This window comes from Leopardus geoffroyi, chromosome A3 (genome assembly GCF_018350155.1).
Source record: "Leopardus geoffroyi isolate Oge1 chromosome A3, O.geoffroyi_Oge1_pat1.0, whole genome shotgun sequence".
Classification (NCBI taxonomy): Eukaryota; Metazoa; Chordata; class Mammalia; order Carnivora; family Felidae; genus Leopardus; species Leopardus geoffroyi.
In genome coordinates, this window is record NC_059336.1 from 101,123,457 (window position 1) to 101,149,843 (window position 26,387).

Sequence of the window (26,387 nt, forward strand, 5' to 3'; positions counted from 1 at the left end):
ATCATGACCTGAGCTGAAACCAAGAACCAGATGCTCAGCCAGCTGAGCCACCCAGGCACCCCAGTAATAGCTGGTCCTTACTATTTTCATTGATGTATGAAAATAAGGCTCAAGTCTACCATGAAGGCAGTGGGGGAAGGCGGGGGGGGGGGGGTGGGGGGAGGAGGAAGGCTTCTGCTAGTAACCAAGCAATAATTCAGAATGAAAAAATTGCATTTTGTTACCATGTGGGGTGGGACAGTCAAGAAAGGTTTTAAAAGTGCACTATGAAACTCAGACATGATCACAGTGCTGGGCCAGAAAAAATACAAAGTGAGCCTGGAATGCCTTGTGTCAAAAAGCAACCGTTTCAAGATTGAAAGGGACATATCAATAGCACAGAATGGAATTAGCCTAGAAGGGGGCTCTCCCTTATCAAATTTGGGATGATTTGGACGCCACAAAGAATAATGAACTTTAACACACCGAATATAAAAAGAAACTGTGAGTCCAGTAATATTCAAAGTATGACAGAAAGAAAAATGGAAAGCTGTTCTTCACAAAAAATGTGAGCTAAAAAATGTAGAATGAAGGGTGCAATTAGCAAATCCCCATGTTACAACTCCTATTCAATAACTGACTCAGATTAATAACCATCAGTGAATGTTAAAACCGTTGGCTTACTAATATAATGCTGTATGCTATACTGGAATTAAAATTAAAAACAAAAAAGACACCAAACCGTTGGGATATTCACATAGCCTCACAGGTTCCATCTTAAATGAAAAAGTATTTTATGATGGAAACAGAAGACAGCTATGACTTTAACCAAATTTAGCTTCACCAATGATGGGACAAACTGGTATCATGTGACTCCCAATGTTATACAAATGGGAGGTACATATCATCCAGGCAATATTGTTTAATTTAAATCTTATCGTGAGGAAACACTCAGAGAATTTCAGAATGTAGGACATTCTATAAGTTAACTAGCCTGTACTTTTCCAAAATGTACCAGAAAAGATTTACAAGGGGAAAAAAAAAAAAAAAAAGGGCAGGGAACTGCTACAAAAGAATGAAAGGAAGGACTCCAAACCCAGCGCATGAACTGTGCCTAAGTTCACAATAAAAACAAAACAAAAACATCTAAAGATATAAAGGATATTTGGGGAGCAAGTGGGAAGTAGGGATTGTATGTTAAATATTACTGAATCGACGTGAATAAATTTATTCGGTGTAATCATAGTATTGTGGTTATGCAAAAAAAAAAAAAAGTCCTTGTTCTTAGAAGATACATGGTGATACATCCAGTGGTAAAGAGGCATCAGGATGACTAAAATTTATTTCCAAAGGGATAGTAAAAAAAAAACAAACCAGAAAAAAAGAAAGAAAAAAAGATAAATACATATAGAGAAGATAAAGCAAAGGTAACAAAATACATACAGTTGGTGAATTAGAGAAACAGATGTTCATTGTACTGCTACCAGTTTTTCTGCAGTTTTGACATTTTTCAAAATAAAAGTCAGGAAAAACAAAGTAATCAATGTGTGACTAATATGTTATAGTTGATTTTACTTAGACGAATATACTTCTCATAAATGACTTAATACTTAAAAAAAAGCCCACCATGAAATCCCTTCCCATCAAAGCTAACCAAGCTAAGAGGCTGACTAACAGGACCTCTGGCTAGTGTCAGCAACATAATTTATTTTTGTGTTTTTCCTCATGAATCTGGGATCACTTACCTGTGAAATGAACAAACCAGCAAAACACCTATAACATTCAACCACCTCACTAAAAACAATTTAACATTGGAAAAGCTGTAATCTTCTGGTTTTAAAATAATTTATTTCATAGGTCCGTTTTAATTTCATGTCTCAGAGCATACATTATTTAATCAAGAGGTGCTGGACAGAGATTGTAAAAAGGGAGGAAACATTTAGGATAAGAAACTGCCTCAATTCCATTAGGATTTGATCCTACCTTGTAAAGTCTTGCTAGGATAAATTTCTATCATACTTCTTTTGTGCTTACAAAAAACATTAACTTCTGAATTTCCAATGTTGTAAATAAAAATTTTTACAATTAAGTATGCATTCAATTGACACACAAGGCAACCAAATAATTGTCATCAACATTAGCATAATGTGTATTTCCTGTCACTGCACTAACATTAAACTAAACTTCAAACCACAAAAACATTGTGACTAACATTAAAAAGGCAAGCTGTAAGATACTCAAAGCTTATAAAGGACAAATTGCACATGGTTAAGATGGGACATCATTTGACAAGGGCTGGTGTTGTGCATACGGCTGCTTTTTTTTATAAGAAGGCCACCGGCAAACAGGGCAACAGTGTCGGCCCCCAGCCAACCACATCACAATGCAATTCTGATGGAACACATGACCACAAGGCAACCCCATTAGCAAACATCCATTTTCAAAATTCTCTAGGCAAACAACACATTCAGTACAGTGCAGCATATCAGCAGGCCAAGTTAACCAATCAGGCTCCATATCTTCATTAGCATTATATAATCCATATGACCTCCCCTTCTTTTCGTATGGGCTGGTCTGACAATATTTATTGGCACATGAACAAGCCTCAGCATCACAGTGACTTGCTCTTCCTGGAGAATTGTGAACTATGCTTTGTTTATCTTCAAATACTTCCTTTTCACTGCTAAAAGTGTCTGTGCTCTCGCTGTCTGAGTCATTTTCAATATCTTGAGAACCCTCCGACATTTCCTCTTCAGACTGGACTCCAAGACATTTAAATCGCCACATTGGCAAATTTTTAATGTAATCAGTTGGTATCAGAGGGTGAAGCCAAAGGTCAGGGAAAGCTAACCGCTCCAAGAATAAGTCAGGGTCTTCGTCCCAATCAGATTCTATAGGAAAGTTCTGAAAAGAAGCAATTGGGTGGAAGAGGTAGCTGGTGTACCAGTCCCACAGACTTGATAACCATTCTAAGTTATTGGCATTGACTTCATCATTGTTGCTGTTGCGCCGTCTCTTCTTCTCAAAGTAATCAATTAGTAAACCATGTCCAAGGTACGTACTGAGAAATAGGGCCGGGTGGGAAGAATAGAACATCCAGTCTGCCCTTACCCATGAAGCCAGTGTGGTTGTATTAGAATATCGCAACAATTTTAAGCTATATTCATAAAAGCTATCTAAGTAAGGGAGCTGTAAAAAGCCCAACACAGGTAGCCAGGAAATAATTAACAGAGAGTTGTATGTCCCTAAAGTGCTTATGAGAACCACAAATCGCTTTATGGTTGCTCCTTGTGTGATAAATAAGTCCATCCAAGCCATAAGATTAACTAGAACCAAGCTCAAAACAAACAGATCATTTACTTCAGGTTGTAATGAGCGCAAAAATGAATCCATGGCCTGAAGGGATATAAATTCACCTGTGTGATTTCCATATCTGTAAATTCCTTCAGGAGTTCTAAGAATGTATGATGGCATGTTATATACACCAATATCTGTCATAAAACTCTTGTTGTCCCAATTTTCCACATTAACAAAAATAAACTCCACTCTTCCGGTAAACTTTATACTTAGTGCAGAGAAGAAAGCTGGGGGTTGGTCAAGGTTTGCAAATAGGTATATTTTTACCCAATATTGATCGCTTTTATTCCATTCTTCTTTCAAATGTTCAGCATTATAAATGGTTTTGATCCGAGAAGCTGCATGAGCAGTTATCCACTTAAAAATGTGCTCCACTTCAATCTTGCGTCCGCTATATTCTTTAAGCATGACTTTCCCTTTAGAAGTGCTCGTTTGTGGGACAGACATAATGAGTGTAGATCGCAACCAGCCTCTTCTCCTGCAGTATCTGTAAGAGAGCAAACCAGAAGTAACAACTAGGCTGGTAGATCAGCTAGCTTGCTCATCTTCACTGTTGTGCACCTTGTTTCCCCCTAACAAATTTCTTTAGCACCTGAAAGATACTCTTTCCCCCAAACCAAATAACCTCCAAATAATCAAAAGTAGTGCCAATACCTGGCAGTTGTACAAGAACAAAAGCAAGCTCTCTTTTTGTTGTTATTGTGCTTGTTTGTTTTTGCTTCATATCTCTGTATTTCTAGTCTTTTGAAGAATAGCCTTTAGTCAGGGAAATCAGAAAATACTTCAGCATCTATTATGTACCTACTACTGTATTATGTGCTTATAGGATCCAAAGATAATAGGAAAATAATTCCTGCTCACAGAAAATTGAAAATACTATTAAGGAAACAAAACAGAAGTATAAAGCTATATATATTCAATTACTAAATAATGTAAAAGTTCAAAAAAAAGGAATAAGGAGAGTTTGAGTTGGTGAAGATTTCATGAAAGGTTTGGGAACTGAACGAGGTCTTGAAGGTGGTTAGATTCACATGGGCAGAGAAAGACTAGGTTACCCTACATGCCAAGTCCCTGACTCGAATGCAAGATGCTTGAGGGGAGGAGCCATGCTGTGCCCATGTATTAACCCAAGCCCTCACCAATACCTGCCCCACACAGGCACTGCTACAAAGTAATCCATACGAAAACTCACCTAGGAAAGACCAAGTCCCATACTTTTTTGTATTCTCTCATCTCTTTAATGAAAATCATGAGGGTGAGCATTTAATACAGACGAAACAAAGTTACGTTTTCAGATTAAGAAGAGATTCGGTCCAAGGATGAGTACACACAGAAGAATTTAACTAAAATTAAATCACTTGTTTAGATTTATCCAGTGTGGTCATGACTCCAATCCTTTGGAAATGGACAAGTTCTTGCTATACTACTTGTGACATCACTCTCTCCCTAAAAAACTAGATGAGGAATGAAAGGAAATGCTGGAAAATAAAAACAGCTGTTGTAGGACAGTGTAGAGATTATAAGTGAAACATTTTCCTTTTTTAAAAATAGTACTTTCTAAAAACCTACCATGTGGAATTTTATGATATGTAAATTTACCTCAATAAGGTTGGAAAAAAGAAAATCTACCATGCAGATAATTTGTTCATTATAGATTTGTAATTGGATGGTTATAAATACTCAATTTCTTATTTTGCTATTCTAAATACTGATATAAAAATCATAAGTGTTATGCTTTACTTAGTAAGCATGGATTACATTTTATTTAAACAAGCACACTACACATTTACATGATCAGACTGAAAGTCTCGACATGTCATAAAGTTTCATGATGACAATGCAATTAATTGTATCTCAGGAATTTTGTGATATAACCTAAGGTAAGTGAAGACAGCATGTTATGTCATAAAGACAAGGTTAAGTAATGACTCCGAGAAACTATCTGAGTGACTCAGAATCACAGACCCCAATTCAGCTTCTTGTTGAGTTGATATACTTCCTTAACAAGATAGATTCCATTAATGTCAATATTGGTTTTTTCTTTTCTTTTTTTTTAAAGTTTATTTTGAGAGAAAAGAGAGGAGGGCAGAGAGAGAGGAAGAGAGAATCCCAAGCAGCCTCTGCACTGTCAACGCAGAGTCCGATGCAGGGCTCAAACTCACGTCAGCCGATTAACCAACTGAGCTACCCAGGTGCCCCAATATCAACATCGCTTTCAGTGAAATGGATTGAGAATTATGAATTCCTACAGAGAAAATATCTTCTATCCCTTAACACTGTATTTGTATAATGCAAGTAATTCATTGACATGAATTCTATTTTTTCCCTCTACTCCCAAAAGCAACAAGTCAAATAGGTAATTGCCTTATTGACATCTTAAAAAGCTTTAAGTAGTTTTAATTCTTAAATTTCATATGATACTTGTGATGACACATTTCTGCTCTTGGTCATCCTTTCTATCTTTCTATAACTACCTCAGGGAATATTGGCTTCTTAGTGCCATAAATTAAATGACAATTTTTGTGACAGAAAACCTTATTGTGCAAAACAGTCAAAGAAAGTCTTAGTGTATACATTTCTTCATGTAAGAAAACAAATGTATTCTGCGCTTTCAGTTCAGAATTAAGTGACAGCTTTAAGGTTTACCTTTGCAGATAGAATTTAAGAGTACCAAGGAAAAGAAAATGTCATATGGTCATCATATATCTTTTGAATTCAATCAGGTTTTCCAGACTTTAAAAAAAAACCTCTAATACTTATTTTTTTAAATTTTTTAAATGCTTATTCATTTCTGAGAGACAGAGAGAGACAGAGCATGAGTGGGGAAGGGGCAGAGAAGTGAGACACAGAATCTGAAGCAGGCTCCAGGCTCTGAGCTGTCAGTACAGAGCCCGACACGGGACTCAAACCCACAAACCGTGAGATTATGACCTGAACTGAAGTCGGTGGCTTAATTGACTGAGCCACCTAGGTGCCCTAAAACTCTAATACTTATAAACACCAGGCTACTTATATTTACCTAAACACTGGTCTGAAGAAGTCTAACAAACAAAAGTATATCATATCAATTTTAAAATTCTACTGCTAAACAGAAATAAAGACTAATGTACATATTTTTAAAAATAATTTTACATTACCTTATACTGATATAAAAACTTTTACTGCCAATTCAAAAAAACACTTTTTTAAAAATTCAAATAAATTCAATGACAATACCATGAAAATAACTTCTAGTTCTTAAAGTAAACCTTTTGAGATTTCTTAGAGAATCTGAAGATTAAAAATGATAGAAAACAGTGAGTTTGCTACTCCAGTTTCTTGCGTGGGATGTGTACTTAAAAAGGAACGTTAGTGGGGTGCCTGGGTAGCTCAGTCAGTTAAGTGTTCAACTCCAGCTCAGGTCATGATCTCGCGGTTCGTGGGTTCAAACCCCGCATCAGGTTCTGTGCTAACAGCTCAGAGCCTGGAGCCTGTTTCAGATTCTGTGTCTCCCTCTCTCTCTGCCCCTCTCCCACTCGCGCTCTGTCTCTGTCTCAAACATTAAAAAAAAATTTTTTTTTAAAGGAACATTATTATTTGTTTACATAATGTGGTTTCTTCAGACAAAGTCATTGCCCTCCCTGGCCTTCCAGGTTCACTGTCCAATCTCCCCTTTATTTTCCCTTCTCTGCTTATTCCACAGGCCCCCTGCCCTTCTACTCTCACCATAGGTCCTCCTGATCCCTGTTTGCCACTCAGCTCTTGCAATTCCAATGTTCTCCATCTGCTCTTTACTATCCCCCATCTTTCCAGCCACCCAAAGACACACCCCACCTTGTTTTCTACTTTAGAAGGGAAAGGGAAAGGAAAGAAAAGGAAAAGAAAGGAAAAGAAAAGGGGCACCTGGGTGGCTCAGTGGGTTGAGCATCGGACTCCTGATTTTGGCTCAGGTCATGATCTCACAGTTTGTGAGATCCAGCCCTGCGCTGGGCTCTGCACTAACAGTGCCCCTCCCTCTCTGTCTCTCTCTCAAAATAAGTAAATAAACATTTAAAAAACATCTAAAATATTAAACATTAAAAAACCATTTAAACATTTAAAAAAAAAAAAAAGGAAAAGAGAACAGACCTAACAGAAGGCTTTTTAGCCCTCTATCCTATATTGCTTGATTGAGGAATGAGAGGTATTAGGGCCAGGCAAGCAGGGCAAGAAATTAAAATTGCTCCACAGGCAGAGTCAGGTGCTTCCCAGAGGTGGTGGTCCTGAATGTTCTTAAGAGGAGCTAAGCAAGTCAGGAAAGTACTGCTGTGCAATGGGACCAGCACATCGGAGGAGGCTGCCTTAGAAGCCACACCGGAGAAAAAACTCCGGTAAACAAAGCAAAATAAACATGGAGTAGAGAGTTTAGTGTTTATAAAAATCTGAAATTAAGATGACTCAATTATCCAACATATGATTAAAACACTTGCTAAATAACACTATTTCCTGCCCAGTTATACCCTGCATTGACATTCTTTATGTTGTTGTTGGTTATTTACTTATTTTGAAAGAGAGGGAGACAGAATGAGCAGGGGAGGGGCCAAGAGAGAGGGGGACAGAGGATCTGAAGTGGGCTCTGCACTGACAGCAGAGAGCCCAATGCAGGGCTCGAATTCACAAACCGTGAGATCATGAGCTGAGCCAAAACCAAGAGCTGGACGCTTAACCGACTGAGCCACCCCAGTGCCCCACCCGACATTGACACTCTGAACACACATTTCTGTATTTCCCCATTTTGTTCTGATCTCCAAAATCCTCAAAAAAAGAAAAAAACAACCCTAAGCACAGCTTTTATGGCAGTAGTTCTTACTCCAGTTGTAAGATTTTCCCAATAAAAGTTAACATGAATATGATAATATCAAAACTGATGTAAGTAACTATGCATCAAGACCTTCATTTTGTGATGAAACTGAAGATGAAGTAAAAGTGCTTTTTTAATAACAAAAAATAATAGCTGCAATCAACAAAGAAAGCAAAATTTGCTCAAAAATGATCTGTTCCACCATAAATAAGAGGTGAGATTTTTTTTTTTAATTTTTTTAAAGTTTACTTATTTTGAGAGAGAAAGAGAAAAGGAGTGGGGCAGGGGCAAAGAGAGAAGGACACAGAGAATCCCAAGCAGGCTCTATGCTTTCAGTGCAGAGCCCGATGCAGGGCTCAAACCCACGAACTATGAGACCATGACCTGAGCTGAAATCAAGAGTCAGACACTCAACTGACTGAGCCAACCAGGGGCCCAAAGAGGTGATATTATTTAAAGATGAAAGATTTAGAGGAAAATATACAAAGGTAGTTTATATGTATCTCTTCACCATTCCTCACCTAGTATAGAATCAAAAAGTTTTTCAAAAGAAAAGCTAGAAAAATTTGTATTAAAATCCGCTAGACTCAATTATCATTTGAAATGATAAAATGCACTTTTGATGCATTTTGTTTCATAAGATTACACCAAAAGAAGTCAAACACTGCTATTTCCTTCAGTTTTTCATATTAATAGATTATATGTTTTCTGTTGTGCTTAGCTTATTTTTGAATTCTTTATTAATTTTATGTAACTATATATAGCATGTGTTTAACCTTTATATTTTTGTAAATTTATTTTCACTTGATATTTTTTAGTATATTTGTAAGTTACAGTGTCAAAATACATTAATTAGTTCATTGATTTTTTAAAAAATCAATTCCGAATATTTTTCAATAAAATAGTGATGTTAATACTGACTTTTGGCATTACCTGAAAAAAAAAAAAAGAAAATGTTGGCACTATCATTTTTTCTGGTATTACAATCACTAGTGAGGGTAAAAAAGATCTCTCACTCAGACTCTATTTGGGAATGATGGAATCAGACCAAATGCAACTGTCTTTGATAAACGAAGGACAAAAATAACAACGATCTGCTTTTCATTAAAACATTAACACTAAGGCTGTTTTGGACATTTCAACAAAAGGCGTTGTTAGAATATGATCAAGACTCTGTGGCAAAGATGAGAATGCAAGCTTTGTGGGAAGACGGGGAGACTGTGAGTTAGAAGATACAAGAACTTTCCTTCTTATCTCCAACTCCTAGGGGATCCTACACCCTATGGTGTGGATCACATCCTATAATACCAGTAAGCAAAACAATCTTGAGGCAAAATGAAGCAAACATGAGCCTAAAGGAGAAAAGGCAGGAAAATATGCGGTACAACAGTAGCACAGGAGGGTTTTCTACATACAGTTAATGGGCTTCCCACTGGGGCCACATGTAAGTAAGTAATACAGTTATATTACTTACATTAGAAACTACCTAATGTTGTGGGGTTTTCTACACACACATCATACACCCCCTCCTCAGCACTAAACACAACATGCTATATATGCTAATCTTTTATTAATCTAATATTTAGATTAATTTAAATCTAATATTTATTAATCTAATATTAATCTAATATTAATATTTTATATTTACTGAATGGATAATTAAATAATGAATACTTGTAAGTGAAAATTTGATGGCACTAGAAGTTGAAATAAAAAGCACTTCAGGGGCGCCTGGGTGGCTCAGTCGGTTGAGCATCCAACATGGGCTCAGGTCACGATCTCATGGTTCGTGAGTTCAAGCTCTGCATCAGGCTTGCTGCTGTCAGTGCAGAGCCCCCTTCAGATCCTCTGTCCGCCCACCCATCCCTCTCCCGCTCTCAAAAATAAAAATAAATAGAAATAAAAATTAAAAAAGCATTTCCAAGAAATAATGTAATAATGAAACAAGAAATAACATGACAGATGAAATAGTGGAGATGATGACAAAAGAACACAAAAATGCCTGCAAGGATTCTTATCTGAGAAAATGGGAAAAACAGTAAAGAACAGAAAAAGGACAGGTGGAAAGGGTACATGCCTGATTTAAAAAAATGAAATTGAAACTGAGAACAAACTGAGGGCTGATGGGGGGTGGGAGGGAGGGGTGGGTAGGTGATGGGTATTGAAGAGGGCATCTTTTGGGATGAGCACTGGGTGTTCTGTGGAAACCAATTTGACAATAAATTTCATATATTAAAAAATAAATAAATAAAAAAAATACAAAAATGAAACTGAATCTGAATTAGGACACTGGGATTAGGGAAAAGGGCACATCTAGGGGCAGCTGTACAGCAGATGGAAATGAGTGTCCACATGTAAACCAGAAGTCAGAATTATGACAAAAGATTTTGATCAGCACAAAGCTATAAATGTGCTGAAGTCTCTTTGGGAAGAAAACTGAAACAAAAGGACTGAAGACATACTCTTAAGAGTCACCCCCACTAGGAAGAATATGGAAGAATGGGATAGAGAGAGAAAGACATCTCAGAAAGGAAGGAAGTAACTGCCAGTTTATCAAAAACTATTTATCAAGTGCCTGTGTAACCCAAGCGTGCTAAACATTATGATTAGCTTTCAGTTCAAATAGGCTTCTAATATCATGGTCTTCATTGAGTGAGACAATTCTGGTCAGAACTCAAATTCTAAGAATTGCCTAACCAACTCACCTGGGGTCACTGGAACAATTAAAAGTGCCTGTACGTATTCCAAATCTTGACACCTTTTTCACCATTTTCTCCCAGTGGATTTTACCGACCAAGGGACTTCTGTCATTTGCTATGACCTATTCTCCCAGAAACAAAAACAGAAACTTTAATTACCTAAAATGAAGTCACACCAACCACTTATATCTATAATGTATCTTCACCTTTTACAAAAAGATTCTGTTCTGTTCTATCATCATTGCAATTCTTGCAGAAGGAATAACTGTCCGACTGAAAAGGCTTAAAACATTGAATACAGTGCATTAAACTTCCACACTTTATGGCAGTTACATTGAGGGGAATCAAAATCATCTTAAAAAGCTAGCCACATCCTCCACCCTGATTCTTTAGAAATAAGTTACAGAGGAAGAAAATGGCCTTTGGAGTCATTTCTCCACTATGAAAATTTTCAACAGTACAAATAAAGCTTACTAGAAATGATCACATGTGAGTTCAAGGAGTTCAAATTTCACTTTTTAAAAGTATAATTATGGAGCCAAGAGTCAAACATTTGTTTTCTATTAAACTATGCTTTGACTAAATCAATACTACTACTTCTACAGCTTTTTCTTAACAATCACGAAAATGTTCTAATATATAAAAAGAATTACCACAATGAATTCTACACTCTTGAACGTCTACTTCAAATCTGCATATAGCTTTCAAACACAATTAACATTGGGAGAAGTACAAGATTTAAAAAAAAAAAAAGAAAAGAAAGAAAAAGGGAAAAACTGTAAATTAACCTTCAAAATGTGTAATGACATCTTTCTTGGCTTTTCTAAGCGTTAACACCTTTTCCTTTTATTCCCTAATCTTCCTGCTTTGAATGAAGGCAGGACTTCAACACAGATACCAATAAAAAACGAATTATCTATTAAAAACAAAACCACAAAAACAACTAAACGGGAACTTAAAGGGAAGCCAAAAATGTCTAAAGTCTTCATGAACCATCTGTTTGATTTATTTTAAGCCCAGGGTATATAGGCCAAGTTTATTTTCACAAATGCTATGCAGCTGATGTTATCTAATTGAAAATTACAACACAATACTCTGGGGTCCTTCCTGGGAGGAAGGGCCAGTTTCATGGTCACAAAGCCTTCAGGAAGTGAAATCCCAGGTTATGTGTGTGAAATAAGTGCCAATAGTCTACTCCCTAGGAGATGCAAGAGCGGTCCAGCTACCTCATGGTAGCCTTTCTGCTGGGAAGCCTAACAAATTTCAAGGGCAGCAGAAAGAGAGTACATGGTGGTGACAAGTGACCTGAAATTCACTTTATGTGCAGACAGAACACTGTCCACTAACCCCTGCCATATACCATTGCTACTATCATCCCCACATCTACAGAGACATACATACACACCTAACATTTTGTAACAACTCTGATGCTTAATAAATACACAAACACATACACAATTTAGGGCACTAAACAAATGGTTTTGATAGTGCTTTTCAGTGAAAATAGGTGGTCTTATTGAGGGAGAGAGACACCAGTTATTATTTAAATGTTCAGATGGTGGAGGTAACCAGGGAAAGGGCAATCTGAGGACATGAAAGCTTTTTCTGAGGTTTATAGGTTACCCACTAAGTCTCTACTGTCACGTATTTTTCCTGGTCCAAAACGGCTGGATATATTTTACATGAATAACGAGGAAGATAAAGCAAGGCAGATATTTCTTTTCTTTTTTTCCCTACTACTCAAGAGTCAATACGGTAGGTGCGTGTGGGTGGCTCAGTCGGTTGGGCATCCAACTCTTGATCTCAGCTCAGGTCATGATCTCAGATTCGTGAGTTCGAGCCCCTGTACATTGGGCTCTGTACTGACAGCACAGAAACTGCTTGGGATTCTCTCTCTCCCCCTTTCTGCCCCCTCCCACGCTTGTGCATGCACGCCCTCTTTCAAAATAAATAAATAAGCATTAAAAAAGAAAAGGGGGTCAATAATGGTAGTTCATCTTTTCATCAAGTAATCAAAGAAATCTTGAACTTATTTTCCAGATTACTGAGAAGGATTGAGAAGTCTCTGTGCAATCATATCACCATACTCCCTACTTTTTAAAAGAACTCTTTCCTAAAGAGCTTCCTTTTCATTCCCATTTCCCAATCAAGGCTGTAAATAACCCAAAAATTTCAGGTCTGTGTTTATAATGACATTGCATCAAGGGGTTAAGAGGTTGCTTTAGTCAATGTAAGGTATGGCCCTGAGTCTGGGGGCATCCTTCAGTGAAGATCTTATCCACCACACACATATCTTTTAGATTTACAAGAGCTCCAATTCTAGAAGAGGAAGTAAGAATGAGAGGCAGTTGTTGGCAGGCACTCCTGGTTATAGCACAGACAACACAAGTCTGTGATCAGAGGTGGGAACATCTAAGCAGGTATGTGACAATGTTTACCCCAGGGCCTTATTTATTCAGCAAGCTGTTCTAATACCTGCTTTTGAAGAGTTTAATGATCCCTAACAGAGAAAGCCACACAAAAATGAAAACTCCCCCAGGCATTCATTGCATGAAAGCATTTTGTTTGACTCTGCAGTTATATTTATGTAGTTAGAAATTGCTCTGTCCAATGCTCTATATAGTTATATTACTCAACTAAAGGTCTAGCATAAATTAAACTTTGTAGAGGCTGAATGAAACCACCACTAAACATTTTAATATCTTCACAAAATAACTCATCTGGCTGAGTCACATGGCACAATCAAACATTCTAAGCCTATTACTACTGGGTCACACCAGTAGGAGTTCCCAACTTACAGCTCATATCCAAAAGTATGCACGATGATTCTGAGTGGCACTCACACTGCTGGTCTTATTAAAAGCAGAGACATACTCCTCGGCAGTTCAGGAAGGATGTTGTGTTCTCTGTGGGGAATATTTTCAGAGACTAGAAAAAAACTAGATGAAAGTACAGCCTGAGTTCCAAGTCTGGGACAGACTTGGCAGGATAGGCTGGAAGTGAAAGAATCTTTCCCTCCCCCTTTCCCAGGGTATCTGCCTAACTGGCATCCCCACACTGGCTCACCATTGTATCTCCTGCAGCTAGTATAGTGCCTAACTCATTTGGGTACTCATTAAATATTCATGCTGAACTAAACTGTTTCCGCTTTTTACAGCTTAGTAACTTCATTCTGCAACTTTTGCCTATACAGATTCTCTAAAGCCACCAAGTTTTTGACATCTACTGTAAGTCCCTTCCCCAGTAACCTGTCATTTGGAATATTTTCTGGACAAATGCTAGCGTAAATAGTACTTTGCTATCCAATTACATATCAATGTTCTTGACCCCAGTGAGACATAAGGACTTCTAATCAATGAATTTAGAAATATACTTTTTCCAGAAAAAAACTACCGTAATTTTCCCAGGTTCCACTTCACTGTCTAAAGAGTTATCTCTCAAGATGCTAGCACCAATATAGATGATCTAACTCAGCTGGGAAAGTTAATCATATACTGAGATTTTTACTGATCTACACATTTTAGTAAACCAAACTGTAAGCTGTTTTATGACACAGGCTATAGGTTATTCATCTTTGTGCCCTCAGTGCTAATCACAAGGTTCACCTGGCACACATTAGATTTCAATAAATATTTGTTAGATGGTTGGATGAATGGATGAAACCAGTGGGTTTGCTGGTACATGTTTAACAACCAGCCCTCCAGAAGAAAAAGGAAGCTCTGATTTCTATTACTTGCTGATTTCCTTGGTATAAATACTCCCATATGGCCAATTTCAAGTTACCAATGTGCTACCTCTAAACATGGAATTGGGAAGAGATCTTAACAGTCACTCTTCATGAAGCAGTATGAGCTGGCTCCAGCATACCATGCATGGAACTACGTTGGACAGCATGTGATGCTAAGTGCACATATTTTCTGATGTCAACCTTGTGTAGTCCAGTTTAAAATTACAAAAAAAAAAAAAAACCCACCTGGGGCTCAGTTTACTGTCTATTTCCTTCCACATGTATTATAGGTATTACACTGGTATAAGGAAAAAAAAAGCCATATATTTTTGCCTAATGTTTACAGGTGGGTTTTATTAGTAATCAGAGTACCTGCCATAGATGCCATACAGCATCTAGACTAAATTAAGTAACACAACTCCCCAGAACAGGAGAGCTGTGCTGTGATATTTTCTGCATCTCTCAATATTTCATTTTATTTATTTTTTTTAACGTTTATTCATTTTTGAGACAGAGAGAGACAGAGCATGAATGGGGGAAGGTCAGAGAGAGAGGGAGACACAGAATCTGAAACAGGCTCCAGGCTCTGAGCTGTCAGCACAGAGCCCGACACGGGGCTTGAACTCACGGACCGCGAGATCATGACCTGAGCCGAGTCGGACGCCCAACCGACTGAGCCACCCAGGCACCCCTCAATATTTCATTTTAATAAGGAGTTTCTACTTTCAAAATCATAGACCAACTTTTTTTTTTTAATGTTTATTTATTTTTGAGAGACAGAAAGACAGAGCATGAGCTGGGGAGAGTCAGAGAGAGGGAGACACAGAATCTAAAGCAGGGTCCAGGCTCTAAGCTGTCAGCACAGATCCTGACACAGGGCTTGAACCCACAAACTGTGAGATCATGACCTGAGACAAAGTCAGCCACTAAATTGACCAAGCCACCCAGGTGCCTCAATCACAGACCAACTTAAGTAAATACATGCAACTTGTATAAAACCATTAAAAATGGAGACAAGTTGGGAATGCAAGCTGGTGCAGCCACTCTGGAAAACAGTACGGAGGTTCCTCAAAAAACTAAAAATAGAACTACCCTATGACCCAGCAATTACACTACTAGGTATTTATTCAAGGGATACAGGTGTGCTGTTTCGAAGGGACACATGCACCCCACTGTTTATAGCAGCACTATCAACAACAGCCAAAGTATGGAAAGAGCCCAAATGTCCATCGATGGATGAATGGATAAAGAAGATGTGGTGTAAATATACAATGGAGTATCACTCGGCAATCAAAAAGAATGAAATCTTGCCATTTGCAACTACTGGAGGGAGGGATGGAACTGGAGGGTGTTATGCTAAGCGTAATTAGTCAGAGAAAGACAAATATCATATGACTTCACTCATATGAGGACTTTAAGAGACAAAACAGATGAACATAAGGGAAGGGAAACAAAAATAATATAAAAACAGGGAGGGGGACAAAACATAAGAGACTCTTAAATACGGAGAACAAACAGAGTTACTGGACGGTTGTGGGAGGGGGGATGGGCTAAATGGGTAAGGGGCACTAAGGAATCTACTCCTGAAATCATTGTTGCACTATATGCTAACTAATTTGGACGTAAATTTAAAAAGAAATTAAAAAAAAAAGAAATAATGGATGAATTCAAAAGCATAAAAAAATGGGGACGATTGACAAAAACAAAACTCAATAGCATTTGATTATTTCTTTGGTATCTTCACTAGCTTTCTTTATGAGTAAACACAAATAAAAGTTTTTTACTAAACAGAAATAAAAGTTTTTCACCAGAACAAAATAAATGGCACAATGGTTTGCCATGTATTTTACCTTTAGAGTAGAGTCAAGAAAGGAATAAAGGGGTTAGAATCTCCCTGAACAAAGCTTTGTCTAGAAACAAAGATAAACAAGTTTTGTAACAGCTATTAACTCTTTTTAGCCAAACAGGAAATAGAGTAACGTGATACTCTGGTAAATATTGACCCAAAGTTTTACTTTAAATCAGGTGATGCTTTTCACTGCTACCTCAATTCTAGTGACGTTAAATTCCTTATGATGGGGATAAAGCCAGTAGGGAACAAATAACACAGTCCTTCCTTGAACAAAGGTCAAAAAGAGAAATAGAAATGTTAAGATAAGGATAAACCCATAAACCCCACAACGCATGCTAACTTTTCCATTTCAGGCTAGCCACTGTCCCATCTGCCTAAGAGTTTTCTGGGGTGGGAGCAGGGGAAGTAACTGTCTTCAATTTGTGATACTCAGATGATTGGGTGGTGGTAAAATCAAAGAATCACAATACTAGAAGATAAATAACTAATGCAAGATATGAGCAGAGGTTAGGAACAAAGCAGGGAAACTTAGATTGTTAGAACTGCTAGAAAAAAGAAGACTTAGTTGTTCCATGGGTTATACAGTGTGTTACATGTCCCATATGTGTTGCTGCCTGGAAAACTGAAATTAGTTCTGTTCACTTGATATTACAGAGACTACAGGATAGATGTGGAAAAGCTTCACATGAAAAGGAGCATCCTACTATTCTGGTTTAATGTAAGGATAATTCATGAGCACTAACACATTTTAGAACAATTAAGAAGAGAAAGACATAAAGACCACTAACATGTATCATGCAGCAAATAAAAGAATGAGCTGCACAGAAGACAGACTCAAAAGGAATACAAATTAAGTAATTTATAGAAATTTATTCTTCTCATGTAGTGTCATTCCATGTGTCATGTCACCAAAAAAGATAACCAACCTAGATTACCAATCCACTACAGAAAAATAATGAACTGACCAAGTGATGAAACAGGTAAGTGATATACCCATTTATTAAAGTCACATTTTCGGGGTGCCTGGGTAGCTTAGTTGGTTAAGCAACCAACTCTTGATTTCAGCTCAGGTCATGATCTCACAATCTGTGAGATCAAACCCTATGTTAGGCTCTGCACTGAGAGTGTGCAGTCCACTTAGGACTCTCCCTCTCTCTCTGCCCCTCCCCCACTCGTGTGCACTCTCTCTCTCAAAATAAACTTTAAAAAGTCATACTTTCCCTAAATAAATCCAGACATCCTTTCAATGACATACGAAGTCTAATGTCCTAATTATCAGTTTTATGATGCCTAACTACATTTTTTTCTCAATAAATACAAAAGGAAACCATAATTCATTGCAGTAAGGAAGGATATTAGAAAAATGGGAGGAAAAGAAAGAACTCTGATGTGTTTAAGTATTTCTTATACAGGATACCTACAATAAAGGCAATATGAAGAGGACTGAACTGGCTGGGATCTATGCATTCTCACAAATTAAAAAAAAAAAAAGACAGAGCCAACTAAAATTGGTCAGCTTCTTTGAAAATAAATAGGAAAGAATAATTCAAATTATTAAAAACAGAATCTTTAAGTTATCCTTCACAAGAGATTAGATAAATATGATTTGAGCTGAAAGAATGACAAGCAACCAAGAGAATACTTGTTTCTAACAGACATTTTCAATTTAAAAAACAAAACAAAACAACAACAACAAAACTAAAAGCCCTCTAGAGGACAGGGTTTCAATCTCAATCTTCTCAGTTGTCCTGCCAGAGATTGTTCTTCTAAGCCCAGCCAGTTTGACAGATGTAAGCCACTGGCTCCAAGGGATATAAGCCAGACATTGGTGATCAGTGCAAATCCTGAAGGTCACTGGAAAAATTAAATGTGTGTCCTACTACCATTAACACACAGAAAACCATATAAACACATTCCACTTTTCTTAGAAGCCATTTTTCAATCACTAATACCTGTGAGGCTTAAAAAATATTTTCAGAGGAAAAGAATTTAGTGATTACAATTTAAATGCTAACATTCACTATCATTCATTATTTGTTCTTCATTTCATTCAAGTGTCACTTTATCAGAGAATTCTTTGCCATTCTCTGACTCCTTGCCTTGTTTATTTTTCTCCTTAGCATTTTCCACTAACTTGATGTTGTATTAAATATTTACTCACTTATTGCCTACCTCTCCCAACTGGAATGTGAACTGCCTGAGAGAGCAAAGACTTAGCCTGCTGTATGTTCCTGGTATATCTCCAGGGCCTGGCATACAACTAACTGCTAAATAAACTATTTCATATTTTAAGGGAGTTTATATCTTTTTTTCTTTTTTATATTTGTGGGGGTTTTTTTGAGGTGGGGGAAGGGCAGAGACAGAAGGAGAGTGAAAATCTTAAGCAGGCTCCACACCCAGCTAAGGACCTGAGGCATAAAGCCCAATGTGGGGCTCGAACTCAAACACCATGAAATCATGACCTGAGCCAAAATCAAGAGGTGGACACTTAACTGACTGAGCCACCTAGGCACCCCAATCCATGGTTATATTTAATAGAACATTAAAAAATAGGGCACTGGGTGGCTCAGTCGGTTAAGCATCTGACTCTTGATTCTGACTCAGGTATGATCTCAGGGTCATGAGATGGGGCTCCGCACCGTGCTTCACACTGACAGTGCAGAACCTGCTTGGGATTCTCTCTCTCTTTCTCTCTCAAAAATAAGCAAACTTAAAAAAGAAAATAGCAGATCGTTTGTAAGCCAGGAATACACGTTAGTGAACCAGAATGTGTTCATTTTTTATAGGCAGAATCCTATATACCAAAAGAATTTCTAGACTTTTGACATGGCTTTTCCAAGTTTGGAAGGTGTTCTGCATCTTTATTATTCATCTCTATGGGATCATTCAGTGTATGGACACTTAGAGAACATAGGGAAATGGGACAGGCTATTCAACTCAATCTCAGTAATAAAACTAAAATTATCAAAACCAGTAAGTCTTTTTTTTTTTAATTTTTTAAATGTTTATTCATATTTGAGAGACAGAGAGAGACAGAGCGTGAGTAGGGGAGGGGCAGAGAGAGAGGGAGACACAGAATATGAAGAAGGCTCCAGGCTCTGATCTGTCAGCACAGAGCCTGACGCGAGGCTCGAACCCTCAAACCGTGAGATCATGACCTGAGCCAAAGTTGGATACTCAACCGACTGAACCACTCAGGCACCCCCCAACAAGCCTTTCTTGATCAGACTATCAGATATGAATATCTAGGAAAGGAAATGGAATTAACTATTCACTTATAAATTAAAGCTTTCATGATGCTAGTTTATTTTTCAATACCAATTAATTCAGAGAAATAAACTAGAATTTGATGGATAACGTATAGACTATATCCATAATCTCCCAGGGTCTCCCTTTGCTAAATTTAAAAATTACTGAATTAGATAATCTGGCAGGTAAAAGGTCAGACACAACAGGAAGACTGCATGTAAAGGAAAGTCATGAATAGTCAACGTAATCACCTGAAGAATTCCCAAACCTCAACTCTTTAGCCCCACGGACCACAGTACTGTTACATCTTCCTTAGGTGTATATGTTTTATTTGAGGTCAGGTACAACAGAAAATCTATCTATAATCATATTGCAAATCTATGACAAGACCAGATCTGCATCTAACTGCATCTGAGCTCATAGCTTTTTCTACCATATTTTGACATCATTGTTCTCAGAAATATGAAGAAGCAATTTTGATTTTTATACCCTGAATCAAACTTGGCCAACCCCAGTGTGAAATGACAAAAGTAGCTGACAAAAAATCAGGAGTCCTGAGATTTGATCCTGATTCAATAATCATAATTTTAGCCAAAATCATGCTGTTAATTTGGTTGATATTTTATTTTAAATGAACTTACATTTTTAAAAAAATTAAATAACTTTATCCTTGCCCTAAATATCTGTGAAATTAGATGTTCAATGCAATATTGATTTTTCTAATTTGTATAAAAATCCATAAATGATGATGTGTGCCCATTCACTTACCATCAAGTGATACATAAACCGCACTTTGCGAAGCATAAAAGATGAATTTTTAGACCCTTCATAGCTCTACAACTCTAACATGCTAACTCAATTTCACAGTTTTGGTATCACAAGAGCTAGGGTTTAAAATTATCATCTCATCAATTTCATAAGCAAAGTAATGGCACTCCCCACCAGTCCCCACAATATCTTTTCCTCTATTGTCACAAAGTTGGCTATTTTCCTAATAGCAGGATTTTCTTACTTTTACTTCAGGGTTTTTCCTCTAGATACAAAAATCCTTTGGATTACTGCATTACAAACTGGAGTTAATCAAAACTGTAACAGCGCAAATCACTCAACAAAAGGAATAGATGTGTGTTTCTTACTTTCATGAGGATCCAACAACCAAAATGGATTTGTTTCTGCTGATTCTAACCAGTCAACCCTCTTTCCCCAACACTTCCCTTCCCCACTCTTCAATCTTCATTTTCCATGGTCTGTAGACCTCTTTAAGAGGATACTGGAGCCTACCTATGAGAATTGAGTTATGTTGAAGAAACACGACACAAATATATAGAAATGCTACCAGCTGGTGAATACTATTTTGATAAAAATAATTTTACTTCTATTACTTTACTTCTGATACCTGAACCAGCCAGATGCCATCTTTTGTGTCTTCTACAAGCTCATAGAAGTGCATTTCACCACTGAAATTGGTACTAGAAACAGATTCAGATGCTTCTTCTTCCTTGAGTGCAGAATAGAGCTCACCTTCCATCAAGTCACCTGAAGAAAGAAAAAAGTAACAGCAGTAAGATTTCAAAAATCCTACCTTCCCAACTTCAATGATTAATTCCATTACACACTGTTAAAAATCATGTCATAGGACTTCCATTTCCCTCTATAGAAGAGTAGAACCTGAATACACCCATTTAAAATTCAGTCAGCCAGTATGTCATAAGAACCTAGTACGTGTCAGACAAAAGTGAACAGACAAAAATCCATCTTCTCATGGAACTTACATGCTAGTGAGGTCATCACATAATTTATTAGGAAATTACTTAATTTCCTGGTAAGCCCAAAAAGCCATCACAGTATTATTTAGTTTTGTGTGTGACATGCCCAGGCTTCAAATAATTTTTAAACAGTATGATTTACATACTTCAGACTTGTAAGATTTAGAAATGGGTTTACGGAATTTGCCATCACCACCTGCTTAAAATAGCAATAGGGCCTGTAAGACTTGAAGATTAGATACAAAAGATTACCTGTAAGAAAAAACTCCATACTCAAACTTTCAGTGTAAGTTGAGAGCTTATATGATCAAGTAAAAAGGAAAACACTAATGTCAAATCATTCTAATTTTGTCTTAAATGTGAAAACAAGCACTGTATCATGATAGCAGCAAAATCATTTATAACGAATACTTAAATTATAAAGTTAAACTGCTATACCAAGACTTCTCTGCTATAAAAGGTGTGATCTGAGTCATATTTTTGTAGGCTGTGTGCATTCTTTAAATGATATGTGCATTCTTTGTACACTCAAAGTGACAAGTATTTTTAGGCCCAAAGGAAGCAACACAAATAAAAGTCAAAAGAAAAACGTGTTATTAAATTTTTTAGCATGAGAAGTGATTTGGCTGTGGCAGTGAAGATACTTCTCATTTCTGAACCTAGAAAATTCATTTATTAGGGATCTACTTTACTCCATTTCCCATTCCCCGCCCCCACGGTAGAAGTTAAGTTACCATAAACCAGTCAGTAAACGAGAGGCAAGAAAAAAAACCCGATTTTATGTTTTCTCTATAAAAAAGTATCACGTTTACATGCAAATATTACACATTTATATCACTACCCCAGTACTGAAATACAAATTTGATAACCCTTAACCTGGAAATATGTGAGTGCTCAACTCCTCTGGAGTTAGTATTCTTGTCTATCACACTACACGGCTATACAGTACTAAATAAGGGGACAAAATGCCTTGTTAAAGACACAGCAGATCTACTTGAAACAACAAAAAAGATAACCATCAGTTTCAACTGCTTCCTACAGCAACCCAGAATGCCTTTCTCTAGTTACAGTACATTCCCCTTCCAGGACGTTTACCTAAACAAAGATGTATTTTCTTCAGGGGTGAAAAAAAATTAACTATATATCTTACTTAATCCTTCCCCAAACCAACAGTTACGGCCAACGCATTTTTCTTTAAAATGTTAAACAAATGTTCACTTAGTACTACTTCAATTCTATGTCTCAGAGCATTTACAGTGATGCAGCAGCGTCTGTGACTTCTACAAGGGAAAAGTTTACATCCAAGACATAAGGATTTTTTTAAAAAACCCTGACAGTAATACAAACAAGGTAGGAATTCACAAAAAATAAACTCACTTCATTTTCACCAAACTTAAAGTATGAAAAGCCAATACTGTACAGTTCACCCTTTCTCGATATTTATCCTCATGATTTAAAAATTAAATCTTAGCCCTAAATGCCTCTTTGATAGTAAGTATTCCAATGATATTTTTCCCTCCTGTTATTATGCTATTATTGTTATTTATTATTATCGTGACAAACACTGCTATCTACAGACAACGTTTTGGGGTTTTCCTTCTCTTATATCCTTAGGAATTTCGACTGACAAATAATGCTTTCCAGTTTGTCTGCAACCGGCTGACATTCCCTAATTTTAAGAAAATGGTTTCTTACTAAACATTGCTAAGAAGCTGCACTTAAATCTGTTATTAAAAAAAAAAAAAAAACAGCTTAAAAAGACACGGCAACACCCCCACAAATAATTCCAGCCCCCTTCTCAAAACTGGGATTTACTTTTTTTTTTTTTTTCCCCCGCAGAAAGCCTGGACAGCTCTCGAAGTTGTGTGCGTAACCCACCCAGGTAATGCCCCATACTGAGGGAACCACTAGGCACGAGGAAGTACAAGTCGCCCCCCCACCGGGTGGAGGGGGACCCCACGGGAGCCCGATACTCGCCTGACTTTTCCACCAGCTCCCGGACATCCTTCTTCTCGGGCAGCCCCGAGTACCCCAGCCCCCGGCACTCCAGAATGGTCTTCAGCTTCTTGAAGCTCAGCGCCACCGGATCCACCAGCTGGGTGGCAAAGATGCCAGTTTCATACCACACAATGGCCTCAAAAAACCTGGCCAGGACGAACAGGACCAGAAAATAGAGGAGTAGGAAAAACAGCTTCAGCCACATCTTCCCCTGCGTCTTCTCTCTTCTCGGAGAGCTCAGGAGACGAAAAAGAGGGGCGCGGAGCGGGGGAGTGTGTGCTCACGCCCGCCGGGGCGCGGGCACTATCCCAGCGTGGTCCGGCCTCGCCGCCCTCACTGTCGCGCCATCGCCGGCCCGGGGGCAGGGGGTTCGGCTATTTGTGCGGGGTTGAGGAAGAGACGGGGAGGGGCAGAGGCGCAGAGCCTCGCGCGGGGCCTTCCCGTCGAGAGGCGAGAGACATAAAGGGGGGGGGGAAACACTAAAAAAAACCCATCAGTCAAACACCGAAAGGAGCGGGGCGCGGGTGGGCCCTCGGGGAACAAAACGAGGGACGTCTCCCCCGGCGGGGGGCTCTGACCGAGGTGGCGGGGTCGGTCTTCCAGCACCGTAATCTCAAGGGGGAAGGAGGAGGCCCCCCAAATCATTCAGATCCACAAAGGAAGGCTGGGCGGGAGGCCGGGGCCGGAGGGGCGGCGGGCTGGGGAGGCGGCTGGGGCCGGCGGGCGGCGGCCGGGCTCCCGCGGCGGCTGGTCAGGAGGGCGCGGCGCTCGGCTCCGCCAGGCCCCGGGCCCAGCTCGGGGAGGAGCGGCCCGCCGCCAGGCCCCAGGCCCCGCCGGCCACCCAGGCTCCGCGAGAGGCGCGGCGGGCACGGCGGCGGCGGCTCCAGATTCGCTCGGACCGGCGGGCGGCGCCTTTCAGGCGGGCGGGCACCGCGGCCCGGCCCGGGAGGGGGCGTCGCGGTCTCTGCAGAGATAAATGGGGCGCGCGGGCCGACGGTCCTGGAGGAGAAAGGCAAAAATAGGCCCCGACGGCTCCCTGAGCAGCTCTGGGGCGGCTTCCTGGCCACGCAGCGCCCGCCCCGCTCAGATGGGCGGCGCGGGTCTCGGCCGCCGTCCCTGACGCCCCCGCCACCTCGCGAGGCCGCGGCACTCGCCTCGGGAGCAGAGGATCAGCTGGGGCCGCGGCCCGAGCCGAGACATAACAACTGACGTCGGCGGCGGGGCGGGGCCTCGGGCGGCGGGGCGGGGCCTCGGGCGGGGCCACGATGAAGCGCTGGCCAGGCCAGCGTTGGGGCAAAGTGGGTGTGGGGGGGAGGGGGCGGTCACACCCGGGGGCTGGAAAGCATTTCGGGGCCGCAGCTTTAGCCCCCAAAACTTACCTCTCTGGTGTCTTCTCCGCTCTCTTTCATTTTGCCCTGCAGATGTTTAGTAAATGATTTTGGCTAAGGGTTGGACTTTGGACTGTCACTTTGTGTATTTTTTGTACAAATAGGACAGTTAATGATCCTCTTAAAATCAGTAAAACCAGATGACTACGTTTATGCAAGGTCCTGGTGAATTGGGAAACTTTGGGCACTGTTGATTTGAGGTGGTAGAAGGTGAAACACAGAAAACAATGATTTTCCGTTTCTAAGGAGAGAATGTAGTTTGCGCACCACGTGTATTAGAGGAGGTTTGGCAGAAACAGGGAGTTAGAATGAGGCCCACTTGTCCCGCCTGTTGCAATTTTCCCTCTCCCTCTTCAATGTTAGAGGTGTTAAAAGCCAGGTATTGAGGCGGGTATTGGGTTCCCAGGACAAAGGTTGCTGAGTGTTAATATGTCCCTGTGCAAAGTTTACATGTCTTTTCTTTTGTTACCCTCCCTGAGTGTGGCCACTGCTAGCAAGATGAATGTATATAAAGTGAGTAATGTGGGTGACTATGCATTATCAGTTTCTGTATTTAACCTCCGTGGAGCATACTCTTTATGTCAAACTCTGTGCCAGTCTTGAGGGAGAAAAGGGTTGCATGCTTAAACCAACAAGGCTGGCTTCTACCAACTCCCTTGATTAGGAAGGACAAGACCCAGGAATTACAAGAGAACCGTTAGCCATTGTGCAAAGCTGTCAAATGTCCTGAACTGGGGGGGGGGGGGGGGGGGGGGAGGGTATGTTTTAGGAAGAATAGAGGTGTGATCCTCAATCATGAAGCAAAGGAGGAATGGAAAGCAAAGAATGGATGGTGAGAATATAGCCAGAATGGCACCCCTTTAGAATAAAGCACACACACTAAATTCTATTCCTGAAATTATTATTACACTGTATGTTAACTAACTTGGATTTAAATTTTAAAAATACAAAAGGTAAATAAAATAAAATAAAATAAAATAAAATAAAATAAAATAAAGCACACAAATGAATTTCAGTGGCCAACTAGTGGAGGAGGACTTATGAGGGAGTGGGCCCAGGGAGTAGGGAGAAAGAATCAGAGGAGGAGGTGTAGGAATGTACAACCAGCTCTTGGCTTCTGCTCCTTGTCTTAGCGAGCTTCAATGTGGCTTTGTTTCCATGGCTGGCAGATCAATGCGGGAGACTGTATTAAACAGTTCATTCTAACAAGCTTGTTTTGGGAATTTGGGGATCCTTAGGCATGTCAAGGTGACCTTTTACGGGGTGATAATGCTGTCCAAAACTTGACATATAAGGTGAACCTTCATCTCAAAGGACTGTACTTGCTAGTAAAGAGAGACTCCAAATCAAATAACATAAAAGAGGGCCAAGTGGGGAAAGTTGGGCTATTAGCTGAGGATGAAACCAGCCAGGCCAGAGTTTCAAACTGGAAAAATACTAGTGTGTGGGAGGGACTCCAAAGAAGGAACTAAAGACCTCTTTTGGCATTTCTTGTTTGTTTCAACTGCTTCTCATCTCAACTCCCTTGCCTGTTCCCTCCTGGTTAAACTCTT

General features: G+C 39.3%; 1 protein-coding gene across 4 annotated transcripts in view; it reads right to left on the minus strand.

The window, feature by feature from the left end:
* The window catches only part of LOC123581078 (E3 ubiquitin-protein ligase RNF103), a 102,173-nt gene extending 77,522 nt beyond the window's left edge, over positions 1-24,651 (minus strand). Inside the window, exons 1-4 of one of the 4 annotated variants that reach the window (XM_045446765.1) lie at positions 23,426-24,640; positions 21,079-21,218; positions 10,861-10,976; positions 1,808-3,823 (exon numbers count right to left, since the gene is read on the minus strand). In XM_045446765.1, coding sequence (XP_045302721.1) covers positions 2,248-3,823; positions 10,861-10,976; positions 21,079-21,218; positions 23,426-23,651 — 2,058 coding nt within the window. In that variant the 5' untranslated portion in view covers positions 23,652-24,640 and the 3' untranslated portion in view covers positions 1,808-2,247. Of the gene's footprint in view, positions 1-1,807; positions 3,824-10,860; positions 10,977-13,652; positions 13,761-21,078; positions 21,219-23,425 lie in introns of those variants that run through there. The other 3 variants (XR_006703587.1, XM_045446767.1, XM_045446768.1) reach the window with 3 other exon arrangements.
* Between the last annotated feature and the right edge of the window lie 1,736 nt (positions 24,652-26,387).